The sequence below is a fragment of the Chaetodon auriga genome, chromosome 19 (genome assembly GCF_051107435.1).
Source record: "Chaetodon auriga isolate fChaAug3 chromosome 19, fChaAug3.hap1, whole genome shotgun sequence".
Lineage (NCBI taxonomy): Eukaryota > Metazoa > Chordata > Actinopteri > Chaetodontiformes > Chaetodontidae > Chaetodon > Chaetodon auriga.
The window spans coordinates 1435001-1461635 of NC_135092.1; the positions used below are offsets into that span (position 1 = coordinate 1435001).

The following is a 26635-nucleotide window of genomic DNA, read 5'->3' on the forward strand; positions in this document are numbered from 1 at the left end:
TGTTGGAGGCGATTCATGCCCAGCTGCGGGCCATGTGGAATCACATTAATGCACAATCCAATGTCTCTTATTCCATTTCAGTCCCTCTGCTGCTGAAGATGCAACCCCCACTTCAGGCAGCCTGTTGTCAGAGAGTCCCATGCTAAGGATCATCTTCATCTTTCCCTCTGATATTCCTAAAATTCATTATGTGATTGGGTTTTTAAAGGGGTCAGTGTTAGAATGGGCGGAGGCACGATATGCTAGAGTGCAGCTGGGAAATTTGTCTTCTGAGGGCTTAATCTGAAGTCACGGACATGTTTGATGTCTCAGATTGTGTAGGAGAAGTGGCTGGAAGACTATTGAGTTTAAAACAGGAAATTGCAGTGATTTGTGTGGTTGAGTGCTTTTGGAATGAAGTGACACATAGAGGCTCAGTGAACAGCTGACAGATAACGATAACGATGGGGGTATTGGTGAACCCGCTTTCCCTAAACTACTCATCCAACCTTAAATTGCTGTAACCTGCTACTCTGTGCTCTATCCCATCAGTTCCAGGCTTTGTTGGATTCCAGGGTAGAGGAGAACTTCATTGCTAAAGAATAAGTGAAAAAGCTCAACTGACTGCAAAAGATCTGTTTGTGTATTATGTTCACTCCCCATAACCCATTAGTTCTGGGCAATCTGTGGCTCAAGCTTCACAATCCACATATTGACTGGATGAACCACAAGATCACTAGCTGGAGTTCATTTTGTCTCTCTCATTGCCTACAGTCTGCCCTGTTTCCAGCTTAGTTCTTACTCTGTCCATAAGACCCTGTTTTCCTCAGACCTGTCCGTTGTGCCACCCAAATATCATGACATGGAGGAGGTATTCAGCAAGGAGCTGGCAGTTTCTCTCCCTCCTCATCACCCTTACAAATGTGCCATCGACCTCCTCCACTCGACTACATAACCTGTCTTGCCTCGAAAGGGAGGCCACGGGGACATATATCCAGGACTCTCTTGCTGCAGCTATAATCTGTCCCTCCTTCTCCCATCACATCACAAATATATACCCATTGCGACTAATCTCTTCAGCATTTGAATTACAAGGGGCTACAGTGTTCTCCAAATTAGACCTTGGAATGGTTACCATCTTGTGAGGATAAGGGAGAGGGACAAGTGGAAGATGGCTTAACTAACTGCTGTGTGGTGCTGATGTTGCATTATGCTGCTCTGTCTTGTCTGCCAGTTCCTTTTTTTGCGCTACAACATTATCAGTTATGAATTTTTTGTTTTTTTGTTTTTTTGTTCACTGTGTAAGGAAAACAGCCAGTTATACAGTAGTTGTCACTATGTTACTGAGTGTGACAATGTTGATTAGCTTCACTCTGTTCACTCTGTTTTTATTTTGTTTGTTTGTTTGTTTGTTTTTTAAATCAGTCAGGAGTTGTTCCTCTACTTAGTTGATTAGCTGGCTTTCTAGCCTCCTGAGAACCAAGGATAAAAACCAGGGAAAAAAAGAATCTTTCAATTTCTTTTTTTTTTTTTTTGTGATTTCCTGCCTCTTTGGAGCTAAAACAACAATTCGCAATTTAGAATTTTATAAAAATATTTTTATTTTAGATTTTACAGCATGTCCACTGTAGTGGACAACAGAACGATTTTACCATAACACAATGAAATCACGAAAAGAAAATGAGAATGTCAATCCATTTTTTAAATGATACTGAACATTTGGTGTGTAACTTTTGTTGAACTGCTGAACAAAATGTCTGTATTATACACAAGGCCTTCTTTTGTTTGTCTTTCAAGACTGTCATCACTGTACTGGGAAAAGTATTGAATTGACTTGGTCCTGTGTTAGCTCCTCCTCCTCTTAATTGTTCTCCTCCTCGTCTTCCTCTGTCATCGCATGTGTGTTTTGCCCTTGCAACCTTGGTTTCAGTATCTCTCTGCATGGTTGCAGTCTACCATCTCTGGAATGTGCCTGGCCCCATATTTTCTTAACGATGCTTCTGGTTGTGGAATCCTCTTTTTGATGGGTGGCTCGTACTCTTCTTCGCTCTCCTCACTGTCGTCTACCCTCTTGTCAGTGTCATCAGGTTCTACATAGTAGTAGTCCAGGAACTGTTCAGTGTTTCTTGCTGATTGGTTTGGCACTATGCTGTCAGACTTGTACTGGATCTAGGAATTTGTGATGGCAACATCAAAGAAATGAGCAATCACACACATCTGCTTGCCATGCGATAGAAGCTCAGCATGCAGTCACAGAGGTCCACACCACCCATGTTCTGTTAGGGCTGTGGTCCTGAGTTGTCTTTTCCCCTGTTCACATGCCTTTTTTCTTTCTTTTTCTCAGCAGGTCGGAGCGAGAGAGAGAGGCGGGGCCAGGGCACTCTGGATGCGAGTTTCATGAGATGCACCTGCACCTCATCATTTAATCAACGGGGCTTCTTAAGCCAGCTCATGCTCTGCCCCGGTGCCGGACTATTACCTAAGCTCCAGGTCGAATGCAGCTCGCATTGAGTTCTTGCGCTACTCTCGTCTCGCTCCTCCTGCCTCCTGTGAATCTCTTGTCTCAAGTTATCCCCGCTGTGGTTGTTTTCACAGTCGCCTTTTGTTTAGCGTTAGATTGCTCATCCCAGCGTTGCTGAGTTTTGAGTTATTATTTTGTTACTTTCGTGCTTCGCCTAGTTTTTTCTTGTCTTGCTTTTTGGTACCTTTTTCCCCGTAGTGGTGATTTTCAGTCCTGCTTGCAAGCAGTTATTCCCTGGTTCAGGTGATTTTTTCGTTGTACTTTCTTCAATAAACCTTGTTTTGACACCTCTGCCTTTGGGTCCTGGCCTTGCTTCTCCTCAAGCCGTAACATGTTCTCATTGTACTCTATAATGACTGCGGATGTTCTCACCTGGACCTGGACTTTGTCTTTCTTCAACCATCTGGTGCAGACATCTTCAGGATCTTTCCCATGTGCAGTAGAAGCCATTAGAACTGGCTTGTTGTCATACCATTTTGTGATCGCCAACTCAGGACTTCTCCTGACTACCATCACTGATGCTCCCCTCCCTTCCCTTTTCAATTGTTTGTCATCAGGCAACCGACATGGTTTGCGACACGTTTTTTTGTTATGGTTCCAGTTGCTGGAAAGCCCTTGGCCAGCAATTCATCCATGAGGTTAAATGATGTGAAGTAGCGGTCAAAGTACAGGTGACTTCCTGTGGGAACAGTTTCAACCAGGCATAGGACTGCTGCTGCCCCAATTCCCAACCTTTGACCAGCAAATGTATCCTTCCCTTGATATACTTCAAAGTCCACCATCAGACCATCTGGAGAAGCAAGGACAAACACCTTTAAGCCTGTAGGGTATGGCTTGCCTGGAACAAATTGCCTGATTGGACAGGGATCATTTGCTCATCGATGCAGACTTTTCCTGGTTTCGGGATGCTAAGGTAGCCTTACCTTACTCTGTCCAGAAGAGGCCTGACTCTCCAAAGAATGTCTTTCTTCTTTGTTTCCTCTGTTACATCCAGGTCAGTGGCAATCTTCAGTGAGATTCTCAACTTGAAGAACCTGTTACTTGTCATTTTCCGGCTTATTATTGGCACTTTGGTTTTGCTGGCCCAAAACATTTTGATTCTGGGAAAGCCAAGGCAGGCCATGTGGATTAAAATGCCAAAGAAGATCCTCATTTCTTCAGCAGCGGTGTTAAGGGAGACGCCCCCCATCTGTAGCTCTCTCTGATTTGTGAATGCTGCCAAGTCTTCAAAGACTTTGTTGTCAATGTACTGTGCAAAGTACTGAATAGGACTCCAGTTTCTACGAATGGTGGGGTCCTCTTGACAGTCAGGAGGCCTAGGTAGCACAGGTTGGAATCTATGATGGGGGGAAAAAAAACCCACAATCAATCAATGAGGTGATGAACACAATATCTTACCTATCTTATCTGTCTGTCTATTGATCTATCATACGTGCTGGTCTTGGCCCAGAAAGGACGACGGTTTTCCTGTTCATCTGTGTCTGTCAGCTCATCTGATGAGCCTCCTGCCTCTTCTTCTGAGCTTTCCCTCTCTTCTCCAGCAGTAGCAAGCTCATTTTTAGCATTTTCCTCATCTGACAATTCCAGATCTGAATCTACTTCAACTATTAGGTACAAAATTCTCTCTGCCTCGGTTCTGCCTCCTACAATAGTGCAAAATTAAAAAAAAATAAATAAATAAAAAGCTTGAATTAAATATTGTTATAAACAACTATTGATTTATTACATTAATTACTTTACATAGAAAATACACTCAATGTGTTGATTACCCCACAAAGAAATGTGTTTTGGGGCAGAAATTTGAGTGTAAACAAAGAACTAGCAAGCTAGTTAGCTATTAGCGAACCCCATTAAATTGTCCTTATGTCCGTTACAGTTGATATTCATAAAAATGCTATTATTTTTCCTGACAAAAACTTTAACTGAACTCTGACTCCAATTTATGATTTCTGACATGTTCATAAACAAGAAAATATATGATTACCATAGTTAAAACAATATCTTAACAATATTTGACTTACCTTTTCTCTTTTTCTGACGTGCGTTTTACTGCAGTCTCCATTTTGTCTCAGCATGAAAAGGAAGTTCCCCTCATCCCACCCAAACACATGAGATATCATTGGAAAGGCCAGGATGTCCTCTATCGAGCACATTAGAACTTAGTAGGGTAGCTCAAATAAGTCAAGAGATATAGACCAAAAACAAATGTCCACTATATAGGAATAGGCTGGGTCTCAGGAAACTAGTATGCTTGTTTGTTAGCTATTCAGTAACTTTGGTAGACAATTAAATGGAAAGTATGTTTGTCAGCTTGGTAGATAACTAACATATCAGTTATTTAGCCTAGTTGGTTAGTTGGCTAGTTGGTTCTCTCCCTTTTTATCCTCACACACACACACACACACACACACACACACACACACACACACACACACACACACACACACAGCTGCTGGTCTATTTAGATGCAGAGTGATTCTTTTGTGTTGACTCATATTCAGATATTCTGCAGACTGGGTGAGCTGTTCACATCATTACCGTATGTATGTCTGTGTGTGTGTCTGTGTGTGTCTGTGTGTGTCTGTGTGTGGTAACTGCTGTCAGACCACATGACTAACTGAATTTTAGCCCCACAACAATACTACACAACACAACGAACAATGACTCCACCAAAACTAGTCTAGTACTGCTGTTCTCTCAAATGTGACAATATTTACTGAGCATCACAACAGAGTACATTCTCCTGGAAATGAACCATTGCTCAGTCCTGAGGCTCAAGTATTATCTCAGGTTTTGTGATATCATTAGAGTATGGAGGCCCATGTGGCAAGGCTAGGAGTGGTAAACAAAACAATTGCAAGATCTCTTCATATTGTCTTTCATCAGATACTTATGAAAGCAGAATGAATGCACCAAAAATAAGGACACATTTTTGTAAATAACACCTATGCCACAATTCAGACTTTTTTAACTTTTATACAATTTGTAATCATTATTATTATTAATCATTATTACCATAATTAAATTATGGTATTTTAACTTCTGTAACTTAACTTGTAATTATCATTCGGTAAGCCATAAACATAACCTCCATAAGTCCAAAATATTACTTCCATAATACATAATTGTCACTTCAATAACGTGTAATTATGGCTTACGTAACTTGTATTGTGACTTCTATAACTAATATAACTTCTTAAAAATTATTTTTCTCAAAATATGAGATGATAAATCATAATTGATTAACTATTAATTAGATGTGAAAATAGATCTTTTTTTCCATTTGCCTGTGGTGCTATTTATCCATCTAGCAGGAAGTGTGCATCTAGTCAAGGATGAGAGGCTCATGCTTGTGACAGTGCAAGATGTAAACATTAATAGCATCCTCCTTAGATGAGCTGTAACATTAGCCAACGTTGGCGATAAAGTAATCTCCACAAGCTAGTAATATCAGACTATGGCTAGAGGAGAATTGCATGCTTCCTTCTGAGCAGTGATGCAGTTGCTGAGTGTAGTGCAGTAGAAAGAAAACAGTTAAGTTTAAACATAACAGATCAATTTCCTACATGACAGTGCTCCCAGAAAGAACTGAGGATCATCTTGAGTAACTGAATTATGATTTCTGGAGAGGGACATTGCAATTAAGTTTTTCAAGTGTATTTTTTTTTTTTTTTTTTTGCCGCTTTGAGTAACACAAACCAAGTGCCATCTAGTTCCAGCTTCTCCAGACCTCAGCAAGTTTGATGAATAAACAACACTACAGGTAAGAGGAGAAAAAAAAAATTCATGCTTAGGTGAACTGTCTCTCTAACTTCAGTCGGGTGTCTGTAAAGCAAGCAGCTTTAATATTGTTAACTGTCTTTGCTGTCAGAACAAGTATTATCTAAACTAACAACACAGATGCCACAGTGGCTATATGTTTCTCTCTGTATGATGATGAACAGAAGATTGCAAAGACTAACACTGAAACTGATTTCAGTTTGTCAGACACTAAACTGTATAACTAATCTGCTAATCTGATAATCAAACTGAGCAGAGACTTCAGACTAACCCAGACCACTTTTACAAGCTGAACTTCATACTACATACTTCTAAAGACATGGTCTATTGATTTACACAACTCACTGCTGTGACAAAATGCAAGAAAAAGATTGAAAGAAGGAAACAGATGACCACAGGAAGATGGAAATCAAGTGATGTCACAGGAAATATAGGAAGACTGGAGAAGAAATTATATCATGACTGAATGAATTGAGATAACAGGTGATGACAGCAATTTGCATTTATTAATGAGTTGCAATAGGGACATCACATGTATCAGCTGTGTGTCTGTGTGCGTGTTGGTCTGTTCCTACCTGGCTCTCGGAGCAGAAGCTGAGCCATCGCTTGCGAGCTGCCGGCTGAGTTTTCAGCTACACACTGATAAAATCCTTCATCTGACTTCACCAAACCCAAAATCTGAAGGTTACTGCCGTCCTGAATAACCAACACATACAACATGTCAATAAAACCTTTCAAATATACAGAGTATGGTTTAAACAAAAAAGTGTAAGAGAGTAAGGGAATGTGTGTGTGTGTGTGTGTGTGTGTGTGTGTGTGTGTGTGTGTGTGTGTGTGTGTGTGTGTGTTGTTGTTGTTGTTTGCATATGTATGTGTGTGATCTCTTACAGTAGATAATGAGATGTGAGATTATGACTCATATCCACGTTATCAGATTATGAAAGTACAACAGAGTCACATTATACCCACCACACTGCTGCTCTCAATTTGTCTTTTTTTTTTTTTTTTTACTATCATCAAGATACTATTCTACTAACTGTTCTTGTTTCTTTTACAGTCTTTTACTTTATCAGATTTTAGTTACAAAAGTGTACCCAAGCAGGCAAGCAACACAACCTTGAAACAGATTAAGTTTTAATGATTTATTGAAAAGTGCTTAGGGAGATGGTATGACTGGTGGCAGGTGAGATGGTGTAACTGGTAACAGCATAGGGTCAACAGGCAAGCAAGGAGCAGAGGAAAGTGTCGAGAGCTGAAGAATGGAGGCATCTACGAGGACAGGAGACCTCAGGCGGATGACCCAGAGGCTTGTTTTGGCCAAGCAGCGAATCTCAGAACAATGGCCTGGAGTCAAGCATGATGGGTGAGTAGGTCTGGAGGGTGACCAGGAGACAGAGCTGAAGAGTTAAGCAGGTCTGGGGAGTGACCAGGAGGCAGGGCTGAAGGACAGCAACTCTGGATGATCACCAAGAGGCAGGGTCAAAAGACAGATCAGTACTGGCCTGGATGCTAGTGATATAGACAGACCAGCTCTGGAGGACTGGCAGAAGGATGACCAGATGTGCATCGTCACTCTGGAGGATGCCTTGATAGCCTGCAACATGGGTGGGACCACTCATAAGGCATTAAAATAAGCAGGACTACTCTAGACTCCGGGGGAGTCAGGGGCCAGAAACAAATGGTTGGAGATCTGAGCAGGGATCTATTGACAGGAGAGCCAAGCAGGAGGCCAGCAGCAGGCCAGCAGGACTGGTGCAGGTGACAGGGCTGCAGGACTGCAGACCGGCTACAGGACTGGCACCGCAGCAGGGAGACTGGCAGGAGAGTGGGTAGAGCCATGAAAATAGGAGACTGCTGAAGCACAATAACTGAGAACCATTGTAGCAATGAAACATTGACTGCAGCAGCTCAGGAACTAGTAACAGTTGCAGCTCAGGCTCAGAGGATCACTGCAGGCCAGGAACAGGAGACTGCTACAGCCCAGGAACCAGAGAGTGCTGCAATTTAGGAACTGGTGACTGCTGCATCTCAAGAACTGGTAACAGCTACGGCTCAGGTTCAGTGGATCACAGCAATGCAGGAACAGGAAATTGTTACAGCAAGGGCACTGAAGACTGCCACAGCTCAGCAACTGGTGTTGGCCAGACTGCTGACCTGGTATCAGGAACACATTTTGGCTGAACCATTGACTGGAAACCAAGAGTAAATGTTAGCCTGGCCACCAACTGTGGACCAGGAACAGGCATCAGCAAAATCAGTGAATGGGAACTATCTGCAGGAGTCACCTGGGCTGTCAATAGGAAAGTAAGAATATGTATCAGTCAGGCCACTGAATGAAAACAGGAACAGGTGTTGGCTGGACTGCTGACCGGGAACAAAGAGCAAGAGTCAGCCAGACCACTGAAAGGGAACCAGGAACAAATGTCAGCTGAACTGCAAACTCAAAAACAGATATTGCATCAGCCAACGCATGGGCTGCAGAGATATCAGATGGGGCGCTAGGCAGTGAAGCCTCCATGGTGCTAGGCAGCATAACCTCCGCAGTGCTGGGAAGCTGTGAGGTTGGGGTACTGGGCAGCGATAAGGACGAGGAGCTGGGCAGTGATGATGGTGAGAAGCTATGAGCTTAGAGGCATAATATTTGCAGGAGCCATGCTTCCTTCCAGAGAGTCTCAGAGAAGGTGGCACTAGAGCAGGATCAGGCAGGGAACTGCCTGGTTCTGTGCTAGCTGACTGATAAACTCGCTGGAGGCTATCAGTCTGGGTGGTTAGCTGGGGTTTAGCAGGTTGGAGATTAGCTGGGTGGAAGCTATCAGACTGGAGGCCAGCATGCTGAAGAGGGCAATGAGGAATGCCAGTACCAGCTGGGAAGGGTGGAAGAACGGGGCAGCTGGAGCTCTATAGAGGTTAGCAGACAAGCAGTTTAAAAGACAAGCATGTAGGCAGATGCAGGATGATCCACAGTAAGTGACAATGATCTGGCACTGGATGTGTGGGGAGCTGGGGTTGAAATACAGCAAGGCTGATGAACTGGCATGTGTAGACAGACAGGTGATGATCTGATTGATGGCAGGTGTGGAGGAGGAGCAGAGTCTGGAAGTCACGGCCAAATCACATATACACACACAGACACAAGGGGAAAACAGGAGATACAGGGGAAGAGGGGAACCCAGGGAAACACAAGGGAAATAACTGAAAGCACAGCCGTGGCAGTGACAGACTTTGTATTTGGATTTAATTGTTTTTTCCTGAAAAATATATTCTTCATCATAATAGCAACAACATTATCTGCCATTTGTATAATATCAAATACTATATACTACATATATGCATGTTTTTCTCACATATACAGCAGTTCTGCACCACCTCTCAATGTAGGTTATAGTATAGTTATTTTCGGTTGATTCATTTCTGATTAATGTCATATATATTTGGATAGATATTTTCAACATATTGATTTCAGAATGATTCTGGCAAAGACAGACTGTTGCCACATGTAGTCAGATGGCATTTTCAACAGAGGGATTAAAAGTTATTTTGTATCATTCAGATGTTAATATAAACAATATCTGTATTTGTATAGTTTCTAGGTTCTGTTTGACTCACCACTATCTGGAAATAGTCACTAGGGATGACTTCCTCTCCATTCTTCATCCAGCGCACAGTTGGTGGTGGGCTGCCTGTCACAGCACACTCCAGCTCAATGTCGGTGGACTCATAGGCGAAAGTGTTGGTTGGGTAGTTCAGGAACTGAGGAGGCACTTCAGAAATACACAAAACATAACACAAGTTAATTAGTGAAACAAAGAAGCAGAAAATTATAGTAGATACAAGCCAGAATGAGTAGGACTGTCCAAAAAACAATGTTGCCTATTGACTCATACAAAAATAATCCCACTTAATCATTACTTACGACCCACTAGAAGTGTGTGATGGTGCCTGTATCTGTGGAGACCCTACCCTCTGCTTGTATTTTCTTATTTTGCTATGTTTCTGGGTGTCAACCTTTTGGGTAGTGGAAGCCAATAACAGTGCACAGGGTGTGAGGGTGGGACTTTAGAAAGCATGGTGAACAGGTGCCAGACTGTAAGCACACATCCAAGATGAGCCATTGAACCAGTTAGAAGAGGCCAACTTTGAATTTTGTGTTTACAATCTTGCTCATTCTGCCTTTAATCATATAGTTTGGTTTTTGGTTCATCATCATGAGCTAATAGGAAATTAGGTCATGACATTGAAAGTCAGGATTTCTGTGCATTCCTGTTAGAAAACAATGGCTATTGTTGATGTGACTGAGGTAAGACAAAAAGCCAAAAAGGATTTCTCTGAACTGAAGAACAATTTAATCTTTAGTAGGTTTTAAACAGGCGTGAGAATCAGATTTATGTTCATCAAGTGGAAGCAAAATGACTCTAAACAAATACTAAAGCTAATGTGTTTGCTGAATATGTAATAAACAGCACATCAACAAGTTGGACATATCAACTTTATAACATAATTATGTTTAAGTTGTCTTGCTGTGCTGCCCCCAAATGGCCAACAACATCAATTAATGTAGCTTTAGAGCTATCGAAAAGGGAAATTAAAGGACACTGGATGTGTCATTAAACATGTTTCAGTATTGGTCCAATGGTCACATCATGTTTCAAATGTTTGAGCAAACCTTTAATAGATTTTGCATCTCCAGCATGTTTGTGAGATTTCATGTTACACTTGTCTGCAGACAAGTTTGGACAGGGGCAACTAAAGACTGGGAAAGTTGTTTACTGTTCAAATAATACCTGTTACCTGTTTGGAACATTCCACAGGTAAACAGGTTCATTAGTAATAGATGATAGTATCATGATTGGGCATGAAAGGGGCATCCTAAAAAAGGTTCAGGTGTTCACAAGCAAGGATGGAGCAAGGTTCCCCACTTTGTGAACACATGATTATATAACGGATATTACTGCAGAGGCTTGGGAACACTTCTTAAAACTGCTGTTGGTTAACAGTTTGTTTGTAAATGATTGCCCTCTGTTTTTATGTACATTTTACACCGCTTCTCAACTTTTTTGAGAGTCATGATTAAATGTTTAAAGGAGTTTGTTTCCAAATTTCAGGTTTGAGGCATTTTAGCATATTTTACCATGTATTTTTCTGTAATGTGGATGTTTTTTTGTTTGTTTGTTTGTTTGTTTTTAAATTTGGTTTTTCTTGTCATTTTCCTCAATGTTGTAAGCTTTTTTTGTCTTTGTTGTTTGTGTCGTTTTAATTATTGTAGACTCCAAGAAATCATTGCTTCTAGCCACAAATTAGTCTTTTCATTTTTAAGCTATGGTTTATGTATGGATTAAATAAACAATGCATAATGTGTGCTTTCAAAGGGATGGTAGGGAGATCTTGTTATCTTTGGACAGATCCAGCTGCTCTAGCTGTTTCCCCATGTTTCCAGTTCTTGTGCTAAGCTAATCAGCCGCTGCCTGACTATAGACAGCCATGTGAGTGGTATCAGTTCTCAACAAGAGAGTGAGTATGCACATTTCTTGAAAGGATTCCTTTAACTTGAAAAACTTCTGAAAACATAAGCATAAAAACATAGCAAAACATTTTGCCTAAAGAATCTGGAGTCTATTCAGTGACAGCAGTTTAATTTGTTGAGATGTGATTGGAGCAGTAGACAAACTCAGACATGTTCAGAGGCAAGCTCATGTGACTGCTGGTAAACTGGATTGTAAACAGGGAGGAGGGAGGGTGAGGCGCAGTGGCTGCCATGTTTAGCTGTGGTAGCACCTTGTGACTGGAAAGGGCGAGGCAAAGCCTGAAGGGCCTCATCAGAATCAGAATCAGAATCAGAAAAAGCTTTATTGCCAAGTACGATTTTACACATACGAAGAATGTGTTGTGGTGAAGTTGGTGTATGACACATCTACTAAGAATAAGAGCACAAAATATAACAATATAAATATATATACACAAGTCTGTTTTTTGTTTGGTTGTTTTTTTCGGAAACACAGTCTGTGTCTCATGTAGCACCAAAGGCCACAGCGATGATGTCAGCACTCCAAGACAACAAACATTCTCTCTGTCAGCAAATGCACACACATACACACATGCGCACACATACATGTACACAAACACCCTATAATTGCCAACAAACACACATATTCATAAGATTACCGCTTCCTGAGAACTGTTAAAACCAAACACACACAAAATACTCTACAGGGCCAAAACAATATTACACCTGTATTGAATCACTGAGCATCTGAAGACACATGGAAGGAAAGATGGGAGGCAGGACAGAAGGAAGATGGAAAGAGAGGAAAGAGAGGAAAAAAAAGAATGAACAAAGTCCTTTTTACAAAGAACTAGAGAAGACAGAGAGGTTTGGAAAGATCTGAAGAAGGAAGAAAAAAGGAGAGAAAACAAGAGAGATGATTGTAAAAAAGTGAAAGACAGTAAGCGACAAAGAAGGAGTAGAGTCGGAAATTGAGAAAAGAGTCGAAGGATGACAGAAGAAAAAGAAATAGAAACACAGGAGAGGCAGAAAGTTAGTAGAGGAGGTGAGTTGTGTTTGTGTGCCTCATCAATGCATCATTATCTGGAGGAGTAGCTTTATTGTTGCAGTAATGTTCTCATTAAGAGCTAACAATTTCCTTTAAACAATGAGCTGCTGCAGTTTCACCACACCAACAACTACAGTGATACATAAACAACACAGACTACTACATGTGTCCAGGAATTAGTCTGAAGCATTAGAGAAATACAAACTCAGATCTGAACCAATCATGATCCTCCACGGCCGAATGTTGCATGTTCTTTATCATTTTGTATTAAAATGAAATGATGCAATACATACTCATAATGTCACTGGAAGGTGAAATACACATTGCAGTTCTAGGAACAGGGGCAATCTTTCAAAATTGCAATGGATGACCCTCCTCGATGCATTGAGTAATACATTGCCTTTGGGAAAGAATTCAGAAGATTTCTGGCTGAAGTGGATCATTTATTAGCCGTGGCCTCATTACATCACTGGAAAATTGTGAAATGCCAGGAAAATACTTGGAGCATTCCACAGGTAAACAGGTTAATTGGTAACTGTTGATAATATCATGATTGGGTTTGAATTGGGCATCCTTGAAAGGCTCAGTTGTTCACAGGCAAGGATGGAGAGAGGTTTACCACTTTGTGAAACATACAATTGTATAAAGGATATTACTACATGGGCTCCAGAACACTGCATAAAACTGTTGTAAACACTGTAAACATTTGCAAATGATTTCATTCTGTATTTTGCATTCATGCATTTTTTTCCAATGTGGTTGCTTTTTGTTTGTGTGTTTGCTTGTTGCTTGCATCTTTGATTTGTCATCTTCACGGATTTAGCTTATTGTAGGCAGATTTCATGGCATTTTTAACTTGTTGAGATTCCAGGAAATCACTGCTCCCTGCCAAAACAATAGTGTGACCCTCCATAAAGCCCCAACGTTTCATTTTTAGATTTTGGTTTTTGTATGGACTAAAAAAAATGAAATATTATGTCTTAATTAGTGTGCTTTCAAGGTCCTGGTAGGTGGATCTGTGGCCTCATTAAGTCACTGGCACTGTGGTGCCATAAACTAATTCTATGTTATCATGACCAAAAACACTAGGTTTCTATATTTATACACATGCAGTTCTGACCTTAAGCATTAATGTAAGAAGCTCCAGGCGATGACAATCAGATCTGTGGAGGGGGAATTTGAAAGTGTCTGACAATGTCAGTGGAATAGCATGAAGTGTGGAAGTGTGTCAGCATGCTTAATAAGCATTTGTTGAATGGAAACTTGCTGTGATTGAATATGGACAATTCTGCTATTCACCTATGCTAAGGTGAACATGTTAATGCTGAACTGTAAATAAATGGATTGCAGAATCCAGAGATATGCAGTGCACTGGATGATTACCCAGCAGCCTTTGTTGTGTTTGAAGAATTTCTCGTGTTTTTTTGGGGGGGGTTTTTTCTTGTGGAGCTATGAATTCACTGATTACCTGGTCATCTGAGGAGACGTGAACAAAACCATTTGTGTTTCCAGACAGCTCTGTGTGATACAAACAACAGGCAAGCCACTGTGTTAATGAAGCTGTTCTCATCAGCTGGTCACATGTATCCAATAGCACAGTGACACACGTTCAAATGATGTTAGCCTATGTTACCCTGTCTTTTTTAAATATGAATTTTAGACTTCCAGGTGGCACTTGATTGCGATGCACATGTAGCCCAATAGTCTGTCCTTGACAACCCCTAAACTCCTTTTTCATTTCTTCTACCGGCCAACCTTGATAATAAATTGCAACATAATGTCTCAAGGAAAGTCTGTGGATAAATGCTAAGGTGACAGTACAACAGTGTTGAAGAAAAAACGATGGTTACTATGACGCCTTTGCTAATGCTGTAAGCACTGCGTTGCTAGCACAACAGAGTGACCTCAAGACGTTTATGCATTCGGCAGTGAAAGAAGGTGTCTACACTGTTCTCATTCTACAGTTTACAGAACTTACATCAAATTCAGCACACCAAGGTTAATGTGAGAGAGTTGGCCAAAGATCTTGAGTTCAAACAATGCTATCCAGAGCAACTCGGCAAAATTTGATGCACTTCAGGCTACAGTGATGTCAACACCAAGTTAAAACAAGAAGCTATTGACGACATCACTCCAGTGTTTGAATCATTAAGTAAAGCAAAAGTAATTATACCATGCGAAGATTTACCTGTTTGTACGCCCATTTTCTCTGTACAGAAAGTACATGACCATGATCAATAATCAAAAAGATTTCCAAGCAGTATATGCTGCAGTCTGACCCAGAGCTCCACTAGTCCCAAATCCATACACAATCTTATCTCAGGTCCCATCAGATGCACATTGGTTTTCAGTATTTGATTTGGCTAATGCATTTCTCAGCGTACTTGTACATGCTGATAGTTCCCTCAGCACTACTGAGCATGGTAAAGCGTTACAATCACATGATAAAGTGGCATGGACATCTGAGGTAGATCAAGCTTTTAATGATTTGAAACTTGCATTATAGACCACACCAACTCTCGATTTGCCTGATACCTCCAGACCGTTTACACAGACTGTTGATGAGAGAAATGGCTGTCAGTATTGGTATAAGACCATGGCAGCAGACTCAGGCTATGTTGCCTACTTTTCATGCAAACTTGACCCCATGGCTGCAGGACTGCCACGTAGTCTTCATGCTGTGGCAGCAGCAGAGAAGGCTGGTATGGCATCCAGAGACATTGTGGGTTACTCTGACTTGACTTTATTGGTTCCTCATGTAGTTTCACTCATCCTGAGGTGGAGGAAGTAGAGGTGGAATGGTCCATTCCAGGTGCTCTTTACACACAAGGTGGTGAAGGTAGCAGAAAAAGCCACCTTGCTAGCCACTGTAGGAGGGTCCAAACTCTGCCTGAGAACCAGCAAGAGCAAACTGCGAAGTACGCTACTCTACCTATCACCAGGTAGAATAGGTGCATCTCACCTTGTCCTGGCGTTCCAACTGTGAGGTAGGAGTACTGATTGAGCCTAGCTCGCACTCCAAGCTCCAAGCAGTTGAACAACTCTAGGGTGCCAGACAGTAAGGTGTGATAAGCCAATTCACCTGTGTGCAACATGGAGAGACAGCATCCTTGGAATTCGTTCAGACATGCAGGCATGTGTGGCCTATGAGGCACAACCTGATCTCTAATTGTGCTGGCAACAATCATTATAATCCCCTCCAACACAGAACCTGCAGTCAACAGTACCAGTGACAGACGCCACAGAAAAAAACATCTCATCCTGACCCCTACTCTCCAATAGGGCTCCAGAACAGACGCTGAAGAATGTGGGGTTTCAACACCTCAACTATATCACACATGTTTGCTGCACAACACAGCATCAGATGGATCAGTGACTCGCACCCTGGAAGGACTGAAATCTCTTTGAGAAGAACTAGCAGAGGCATGGACACAAGCCTGTTTGGCTGGTTTGTCTCTATATTTGGCAAATGGAGGACTCTAGTTATGTCACTTCTGATGGCAGTAGCATTGTTAACTCTTTGTGGCTGCTGTATTACTCCCTATGTCAGAGCTTTGATTGTTAGAACTATCGATAAATCTATTTCTAATCAAATGGTAGCTATACAGGTTGGTTATTCACCTTAAGCTGCTGAAGCAGAACCTGACTCCAGACCCTGATTTCAGTAGCTCAGACTCTGACTGTGTTCCACAAAAACAGCACTTTGCCTTTCACATTACACTTAATGATGGCTTAGATTGAATCAGTAATGAATTTCTGTCTTCTGTCTGATACATTGTGTATTGTATGTATATACTGTGATAATGAATTATCAAAAGGGAGAACTGTAAAAGAAAACTTAATTCTGCGGTGCAACCCTTGATTGTTCTACAACCTCGTGTGCACGCCTTTTTCTCTTGTTTGCAACCTAGTGGCTCATGATTATCATCCCATTCCCAGGCATGGAACTGGCTGCAACCAGTCCTGATTCATGCTTGTTGCTTATTCTTGGCCTTGAATATTCACACAGCGTGGCTAATAAAATAATCTTTCTTCAAAGTTTCCCTTTGTCTCTCACTCTGCAGATTGCACTGCTCTCTGCTCTCTGTATGACTGTTTGACCTTCCTCTGCAGACAAATAAAACTCAGAAAGATAGTTTCGGTCTCTGACTTTATCCACATCATTATCCACAACTGCCTCATCTTTTTTTTAATTTTGTAAAAATCTTTTTTATTATTCCAGTCTTTAAACATTATTGTTAGTGTGCTGCCCTGTTGTTGTTGTTGTTGTTGTTGTTGTTGTTGTTGTTGTCTGTGTGTTCTGTATTTTCCTCCCAAAAAATTCTCTCTCTGCCTTAGTTGTTTTATGCTGTTATGCGCACCACTCCACCTACTCATCACCACCCAGTCTTTGCAGATCTTCAGCTTCATCATTTCATCATCAACATCAGTCAAGTTTCTGGACTCCATGGGGGGATTGATCTTGCTGATGCCCTGGAGTCTAAGCACTAAAGAGTTTCAGAGTGTCTTTACTTCATTCACTTGTTGCTTCTGATTCTACAATTCTACTTCCTTCTGGGAACAACTGAGAGCAGCCATTCATCTGGTAGCCATTCATCAGCAACCAGCTGACCTCCACCAGACACAATGTGACTCCACCTTGTCTGGATACACACATTTGGATTATCATTTAGAGCTGACATTCCTTTTTAGAATCTACACTAAAAAGTTAATGCAATCTCAGAAAAGAAAGACAATTTCAAAACAATGCAGAAAGAATGTGCTGGTGTGTAATTTATCTCTCCCTCGCTCACTCACTCACACACACAATCACATAATACACACACACACACACACACACACACACACACACACACACACACACTATCCATGATGCTGTCTCTCTATAGCTGCACCATAAGAACTCCCACTCAGCATTCAAATGGAAATCAGTTCCATCATTCATTTCAATGAACATCTGCTCTGTGTGTGTGTGTGTGTGTGTGTGTGTGTGTGTGTGTGTGTGTGCATATGCATGTGCTTGTGCTTGTGTGTCTGCGTGTGTGTCTGCGTGTGTGATGATAATACCCTGTGAAGGACATGCATATTCACACACACAGGCTTAAACTGTCCAGAAACATATTGGCAGCATTGTTATATCTGCACTTAACCACCAATCTGTCATGAAGTGCATCCATGGAAAGTCACTATACACACATGCACACATAAGTCATTCACTATCATATCATCATATCATCATGATGTCTGAAATAGTTTATAAAGCCTCAGTCACTCAAGAGTGAAGGGTTAACACTGCCGTTAGTTTAGCTTTATACAAATGTTGCAAAATATTTGAGTCTCATATCGACCATCTCTGACATTCAATTTATGTGGTGTGTACATACCATGTCTTGCGTAATGTCTTTCTTCTGAAAAATAAACTTAATCTATTTGTATTCTATCCTATTAAAGGGGAATCAAGCAATTTAAATAGTTTTGGCTTTAAATGTTTCGGATGCCTGAAGCTTGAAAGGGTACTCAAAATTACTTATTCCAGCGATTTAGTATTGCACTTCTGTAAAGTTGGGGAAATCATAATAGACAGATTAAAAAAAAGCAACATAAAGATACCCTGATGTTTAGTCTCTAGTTTGGGTCAAACACCAAAATCACTCCATCCTACATTTCCCATAACACAATCAATAGCATCATTTCAATCTGTGCATGTTAAACACACTTGTTTTCTCAGACTTGGTAGAGCTCCTTGAGTACAAGACACAGACTGAGTAATACTCCTCATGATGAATAAACTGACCTTCATGTGTTACATGAGTGACCCTGTGTTAATATATCATATGCTATTAAATGTTATTAATTTGCTATTTTTGGTGCAATATAGACATAAATGCGCAAATAGATAAAGTGATAAGGTAGAGTATTTGGTCTAAATAAAAAAATAAAATGAAAAATCAGTACCGAATCATTTAAGCTCATGAACAGTGGTTCCCAACCTGGGGTATGCGCCCCCCACTGGGTCGCGCCAGAGGTCGCAGGGGTGCGCACAATTGTGTCTGCACTGAGGTTGTGAGGTTACCAAAATTTTATTTGTGCACATTAAATTTATAAAATTCCAGTAACACACCCAATTGGATAATCAAAACTCTGTTTGTCCAAATTAAAACATATTTTTGGTCCACATTTAAATTCATTAAGCTATTTCTTACCTCTGTGGGCTTCAAGGAAAAAAGGTTGGGAACCACTGATCTAGAATAACCAAAACAACTAATCTCTCACATTCAAATCAGCTGTATCTACTGCACTGTAATCCAGAAAGGTTTTTCATTTAAGTAAAAACATGCAAGAAGATCACCACCTGACCAATGGTGACGAAGAAGATGGGTCCCCGGGCGCCGGTCTGGCTGCCCACCGCTCCTGGTCTGCCGCGGAGGAAGGACGACCAGGATGGGTCAAAGGCGGAAGACAAATTTCACCTCCGTGTGCTGTGTGCATGTGTGTGTGACAATAAAGGGGAATGTCTCCCCCTGATTCTTCTATTCTTCTTCTATTCAATCCCAATGCTTTACTTACAGAAAATAGAAAAAGCAATTACACAATCTAAAATTGGTCTACTACAAGTAAAAGTAACTATACACATATTATCAGCCAAATGTAATTAAAGTATCAAAGTTAAAAATCAATTATTATGCAGCCTGGACCTTGTGTATTATTATTATTATATAATATTTTATTGGATAATTACTTTTGAACACGTAAACAGCATTTTATTGTTGTAACTGGCAAAGGAACACCTTCTCATTGTATTTTACATACCATACCATAACTCTAGCTGTGTGATAAATGTCATGATGTAAAATATATAATATGTCTTTCACAAATGTAATGGAGGAGAGCAGAGGTAACATATAATTAAAAGTACATCATAATTATTACCTTCCACTACACATAGCAGTCTGCCTAAACTGGTCACAAATATGTGATATCCACAAGCATTCAACAGTCTGAAAATGTGTCTTTTTATGAAGTCTCTACTGTACTACTACTGTGTTCCTTGTCAGTGAAAACAACAAAAAACAATAATTTACATTGAACTGAGGCACTTTACTGCCTTCATGTCTAAGCCGATTAGTTTCACCACTGATTTCTCACATTCATTTTTGACAGAACTTTTGAGTGAGCATAATCTGCAAATCAAGATCTGACATAAGTAGGGACAGATCTGTGACAGCAATGAGGGAAAAACTGATGGCATCCCTAAGATAGCTACAGTCGAGGACAAAATGATTAGCCCCCCTATGAAATTTGAAGTTTTCTCAAGATTTTCCAAAGTACTTTTTTAAAAGAGCAAGGAATTTTCAGCATAGCATTGAATATACTAGTTTTCTTCAGATGGCACAAATTATTTATATTTGCAGACCAAAACAGAATTATTTAAGAAAAAACTAAAATGACCAGGGACATTATTATTAGCCCCCTTTAAGAAATGACCATTTATTAAGTCATTGCACAAACCACTTTTGTGCAATGATGTGCTTTAACTTTACAGGTGATGTGCTTAAAGGTGATCAGGTGAATCAGGTAATTTCACTGAACAATTAAGTTAGAACATGGTATAAAAGCCTCAGTATGGGTCATTGAGCTGTCAACTGAGAAAGCGCCATGCCGAAAACTAAAGAAATCAGTTTGGACTTGACAAAAAGAATTATTGATGCACACAAAGCAGTAGAAGGATATACAAAGCTATCCAAGCATTTCCAAGTGTCAAGAACTGGAGTGAGAAGTATAATCCAGAAATTCAAAGACAGCCATACAGTACAGAACAAGCCTGGCAGAGGTAGGAAGTGAAGGATTTCAAAGACCCTGGAAAGCAAACTAGTGAGAGATGTGTCTAAAGACCCAAGAACAAATGGCAAGACACTGGTAAATGACTTGGCCACATCAGGAACCATAGTCTCAACGAAGACAATCACTAAAGGTCTGCACAGGAATGGACCAAGAAAAACTCCACTTTTGAAGTAGAGACACCTTCAAGCCAGACTTAAGTATGCTCAGGACAACCCGGAGAAAGATTATGCATACTGGAAGCGTGTCCTGATGAGACTAAACTAGAGCTATTTGGCCATAGAGACACTGCTTATGTTTGGAGAAAAAATGTAGAGGCATAAAACCCAAAGAACACCATCCCCAAAGTGAACCACAGTGGTGGGAGTATTATGCTGTGGGGATGCTTCAGTGCATCTGGAATTGTAAATCTTGTCAAGGTGGAAGGAATCATGAGCTAATAAAGATATGTGGAGATTTTGAAAGAAAACCTTAAGCAGTCAGCAGTAAAACTGGGTCTGGGTCGTCGCTTCATCTTCCAACATGGCAACAATCCAAAACATATGCCTCTCTTGGTGAAGAACTATCTCCAGAAGACCAAAGTGAGTGTAATTGAGTGGCCTGCACAAAGCCCTGGTTTAAATCCCATTGAAAATATGTGGGGTGACCTAAAGACGAATGTCCATGCCAGAGGGCCATCAAATCTGGAGGAGCTTCAGAGATTTGCCAAAGAAGAGGGCTGGGGTTCCTCAAAAGAAGTGTCAGAGACTTGGTGAAAACTACAACAAATGAGTGCAGGCTGTTATCCAGCAAAAAGGATACACAATTGACTATGAGGATCTGAGGTTCTAATATTTTGGCCCTGGTAGTTTTTGTTTTTTGTGAAATATTTTCATTTCTGTGTGCAAACTAAAATAATGTGAGGATCCAAAATGAAACTAGGATGTCTAAAAAAGCTGTGTTAAAAATATGTTGCTCTGTTTAAAAGCACTTGAGAAATACTTTTAAAACAATGACATTTTTGTGGGGCAGCTAATAATTTTGTCAACTGTATATCATCACTGTTTTTTGTGCTGTCCAACACTTTCATAATGTGGCCCTTGCAGTAACCACTACAACACAGAATGTAAATACAATGAAACTCTATTGCACAAATGAATGTTATTTGAAATAATTAATGTCCCGAGGACCATAACTTTAACAGTGCTAGTAACACTTGATGGGTTTAACTGGAAACTGCCATCAGTGCCTTGCTTAAGAACACTGCAGTAGGAAACAGCAGTGTATTGGGTGAAAATGGGTGAAAAGAAGCACACTTTTACAACAACAACAACAATAATAATAATAATAATAATAATAATAACAATAGTAATATAATCTTTACTAATAGAAGTTGTATTATTAATGGTATTTTCTTATATATATATATATATGTGTGTGTGTGTGTATATATATGTGTGTGTATATATATATATATATATATGTGTGTGTGTATATCTTACTATTCTTCTTCTTATTATTATTATTATTATTATTATTATTATTATTATTATTATTATTATTATTATTATTATTATTTCATTTTTTATCTAGAGCATCTACCGTGCAGGGGATATTTGGGGGTCAGTTAGCAATCACTCTTTAAATCCTCATTCTCTGGTTATCCTCTGACAAAGACAAAGAAACAAGTCAAATCTAATGTCTAGATAGAATTAAGGTGAAATGATTTTTCATCTTAAAGAGCTGAGTGATAATAGCAGCATTGAAGGTCAAATTCCATATAAATTGCAATGTAGCAGGCCTTCATCTTTCAATCCGCTTCAATTACAGAATGAATGGGGCCTCAATTTGAAATTGTGTGATAACATAATAATAATAGTAAACTTTATTTGTAGAGCACCTTCATAGAGGAATTACAGCTCAAAGTGCTTTATAAGAAGGAAACCACATGCACCAAGTAAGTGCTTTACATAAATAAGACAGAATGGACATAAAAACAGATAAAAATTAATGTCAAATAAGACTAAAATAAGAATGAAAATAAAAATAAAGACAGTGTACAAAACCACACAAAAAATATTTAAATCTAGGTTTAAATAGAGTAGAATAAGGATAAGAAGTCTATTAGGATGAAGTTCGAAAATAACTCTTCGTGTGGTATCTTTCTCTCTCTCTGCTTTCTGTGGTTCTCAGACACAACAGAATCTTTTTCCTTCTCTTCAGTTACTGATTCAGCACAGGTCTTGATTACACCGAAGCAAGCATTTCACAGCCGGTTTTAGAATGTCTTCTCATGGATGTAATCTCACTGTGGGTCTTGCTCCCTATAGGGCACAACCCAATATTGCCCCAGAGACTAGCATGTAACAGAACTGACATAAAAACAGATTAAAAAAAATGAATGTAAAATAAAATGGAATAAAGACAATACATAAAACCAGACAAAGCTGAAAATAGAGTGGATTAAGGCTATGTTTTGCTAGGTTTAGCTATGTTTAGCTATGTTATTAAGGTGAAAAAAATTACATCACCTTCTTGATGGGGGACCTGAAGCTAAGATCTGAGTCTAAAATGACATCAAGATTTGTCACCTCAGACTTAATCCAGGGAGTTAATTTCCCCAGATTATTAAACATAATTTCTCTCTTTTTAGAGCGGACTACTAGGATTTCAGTTTTGTCCATGTTTAACTTCAAGAAATTATTGTTCTTCCATTTATTTATTACCAAGAGACAGTTTGTAATGGAGCCTATAGAGATTAGTTTGGGATCAAAAAACACACAGTGATGGTCGGAAATAGGTAACTGTAATACTGAGACATTGTCGATGTTTAACCCTACTGTTATTACCAAGTCTAAAATGTTACGGTACTGATGAGTGGCTTAATTTACATGTTGGATAAGTTCAAAACCATCCAGTAAATTGATAAGCTCAATGGCATTCTTTTTGTTGGTGTGGATATTCAGGTCTCCAGTCAGGATTAATCTGTTATATTAGGTACACTGAGTGCAATTAGCCAAGTCAATGTCATTACACACAAACTGTTTAGAAAACCATGGCTGCAATGCCTCCTCCTTTCCTGTTTTGTCTGACTGACTGATAGACAGGATTTTATTTCTAATTTCCTGTTTCATAAGTAGATTTGATTACATTTTAGTAAGAAGCACTCCTGTTTTCTGATCTGCCCCAGCTTTAGGTTGCTGTTGATTCAACAGGTAAACTCTTGTTTACCTGTTGTCATGATTAATTCATCATAATGCAAATTTCCACCGACCTAATTCCATCATTGTGCTATACTCACCACTCTGCTACTATGAGTTTCCCTTTTTTTACATAAACATGGTTGACATTCACTAATTAAATTTAATAGCTTGTACTTTTTTTTTTTTTTTATTCACCTTTATCGTTTATTTGAATACTTGTTATTGGTTATTTATGCACCTTGTCACTTTTTCTGTAATGTGATTGGCTGTGGGGTTGGAGCTAGAGTAGGAGCGGCTGGTTGATCAAGGCACGTGACAGCAGTTACCAAAGGACAAAGGTCAGACAACACAGCAGCCTGAAGCATGATGGTTTACATGTAGAGGGAGGTGAGGGAAAAGAGGAAGACTGCATGAAAGTGAAATCATTGCCTGTAAAATCAGCTGTAGAACAACAATTTATGTTAACTGCAAAAACAATGAGAATAACCTCCTATTGTAAAATCACCTCCAACCAGCAGTGAGAACTATTGTACATTATATCAATTTCCAAACAAAAGAACCCACAGATGGTAGGATGATTAAGGACGGCAATGAGAAGGAAACAGAGGATGATCTGACTGGGGAAGGACCGGGAATTTTCCAAGATTCACAAACAATCTGCAGGGCTGAGAAGGAGGACAACAGATGGTAAAACTGAACAGATGTAACTGATCACCTCAAGCTCTTTCATGAGATGTGTGTTGTTTCTCGGACAAGCTGAGGAAGATATTTCTTGAGAAGGTCACACATGGTGGGTGATATGTGATAATCAGCAATTGAGTTTATAGCCAAACAGAACTTGATGGATAGTAAACACCAGTCCTGACAAGTCACATTAAGTCCTTTTTCTTTTTCCCTTTGTGACTTGATTGAGTTCAAATCCTGGATTACAAAGCTTAAGAGAGAAAGGCGTGTCAAATTGATTTGATTCATCGGCAGGGATTCGGCGGGCGCATTAGAAACTTGTAATCAGGCAGCAATAAATGAACAGCAGTAGCACACTGGACAGACTGAGATGGATTAAACAGTCTCATTGTATAGGATTAAAGAGGTGGTTTTAATATGTAATACTGGACAGCACATCAAGAGATGCTGATTAACTGAGGGAGGTAGGGACAAAGAAAGAACAACAGATATAGAGACAAAAGAGATGAAGAAATCAAGGCCATTGAAATTTATGAACTGCCACATAAGCTCTTCAGCAGAGTTATATCATGTACCTCGATGTTGAATACATTAGGAGAATCGTGCAAGCTACTATAGTATCTCTATTTGTATCCAAGAGAGTGGTCAACTGATATAATTGTCATGAATATGACAAGACACCATTAGAGTCCTTCAAATGCTAAGAGAAACTAAATATGTTCCACTCAAAATTCTGTGTTAAATCCACATCACATACTGGATGTGTAGCGTTCACAAAACACCTGTACGTGGGTGTACATTTCAGCCTACAACAATGAGCAAAGCAACACGCAGTGTGCTTGGCTTGCATGCACTTGTCACAGTTTTCGGTCTGTTCTGATGATACAGATTTCACTCCCTCAGTCAGTGTCCTCGTGAAAACTGGATCTGTTTGGATTCTGTTCTGATTTGTCACTAAACTGTGCTGGTCTTTAACCAACTTGATTGGTTGCAGCTCTTTTCACGTCATAATAATAATGATTTTAATTACATATATTTCTACAAAAATCCAGATGCTGTTCAAATCTGAATAATGTATTTTTAGAAAACTCTCTAGTATGTTTCCTCCTTCAGTATCACATCTGCCTCGTCCTTGTCTCCCGTGTTGTCATACTCTGTTTTATAACACAGACACACTGAAATAGAAAATTAATACGTCAAAGTTGAATCGAGGCCAAAGTGACATCAAACAGACCAAGCTGTGACTCAGTTTTCCCCCACAGGCACCAAAATGTTTCATTTAATCTAATCAAATTCAATGCCTATCTAAAAATCACTTTGTTTAACTTCAACCTACTTAAAGAAGAAAATGTAGATGGAAAGAAGGATGGGTAGAAAAATAGGAAACAGAGGAAAGAAGAAAAGGATGAAGGTATTTTGGAAGCCAATTAGTTTCTAGCTAACTAACACCTGTGCCTTCTTCACTTGTTCGTGGGAACCATGTAAATTACATTACACAACCAGTTTATAGTTCGCAATTTGTTTATACAACCCTCTTTCCAGAGCACCAAAGTTTTGTTGGAGCTAGCTTTCAGTTTCCTCATGCTTCCAGTCTTTGTGGTAAGCCAAGTTAGACACATTGAAGTGAAATTGTTACTATATCCTGAAATTGTTAGCCTGTACTTTATATTAAACTTTTGTGTAACGCTTTACTTACTGTGTTGTGTTTATTGCCAAATAGTTTGCTTTAAGATCTTTCTCTTCCCTCCAACACCAAAGGATTCTTCAAACTAAACTCAAGTAATTTATGCATTAAAAACAGTTTCAAGGATGCTGTGTTTTTATCCAAGACAAAAACGTGTGTTTTGGCAGTATGTTAATTCTTGCTAAATTCTATGCTAAAAATGTTCCAGTCTTGGATGGACTGGTGGACATACTGACAGACTTAAATCCTCCCTCTGTAATAGTGGAGACTTCCCTCCCTCTACAGGAACTTTTTGACCCCACCCCACCCCTCTCTTTTCACGTCTTTCAGTCTTCTTGAACGAGTGGCGGCAAGCCGGCCGGTAGCTCCACGGGGGAGTTTGGCAGTTTGTTAATGTCTTCTAAACACCCACAGTAAT

At 39.8% G+C, this 26635-nt stretch overlaps 1 protein-coding gene across 8 annotated transcripts in view; it reads right to left on the reverse strand.

Annotated features, from left to right (window-relative positions):
• The window catches only part of dcc (DCC netrin 1 receptor), a 388720-nt gene that overhangs the window by 227900 nt on the left and 134185 nt on the right, over window positions 1-26635 (reverse strand). For all 8 annotated transcript variants that reach the window (XR_013079191.1, XM_076757427.1, XM_076757429.1 and 5 more), the window contains exons 6-7: window positions 9887-10041; window positions 6856-6976 (exon numbers count right to left, since the gene is read on the reverse strand). Coding sequence is in view for 7 of the 8 variants with exons in the window: in XM_076757427.1 (XP_076613542.1) it covers window positions 6856-6976; window positions 9887-10041 (276 nt within the window). In the remaining variant the exon portion in view is untranslated. The remainder of the gene's footprint in view (window positions 1-6855; window positions 6977-9886; window positions 10042-26635) is intronic.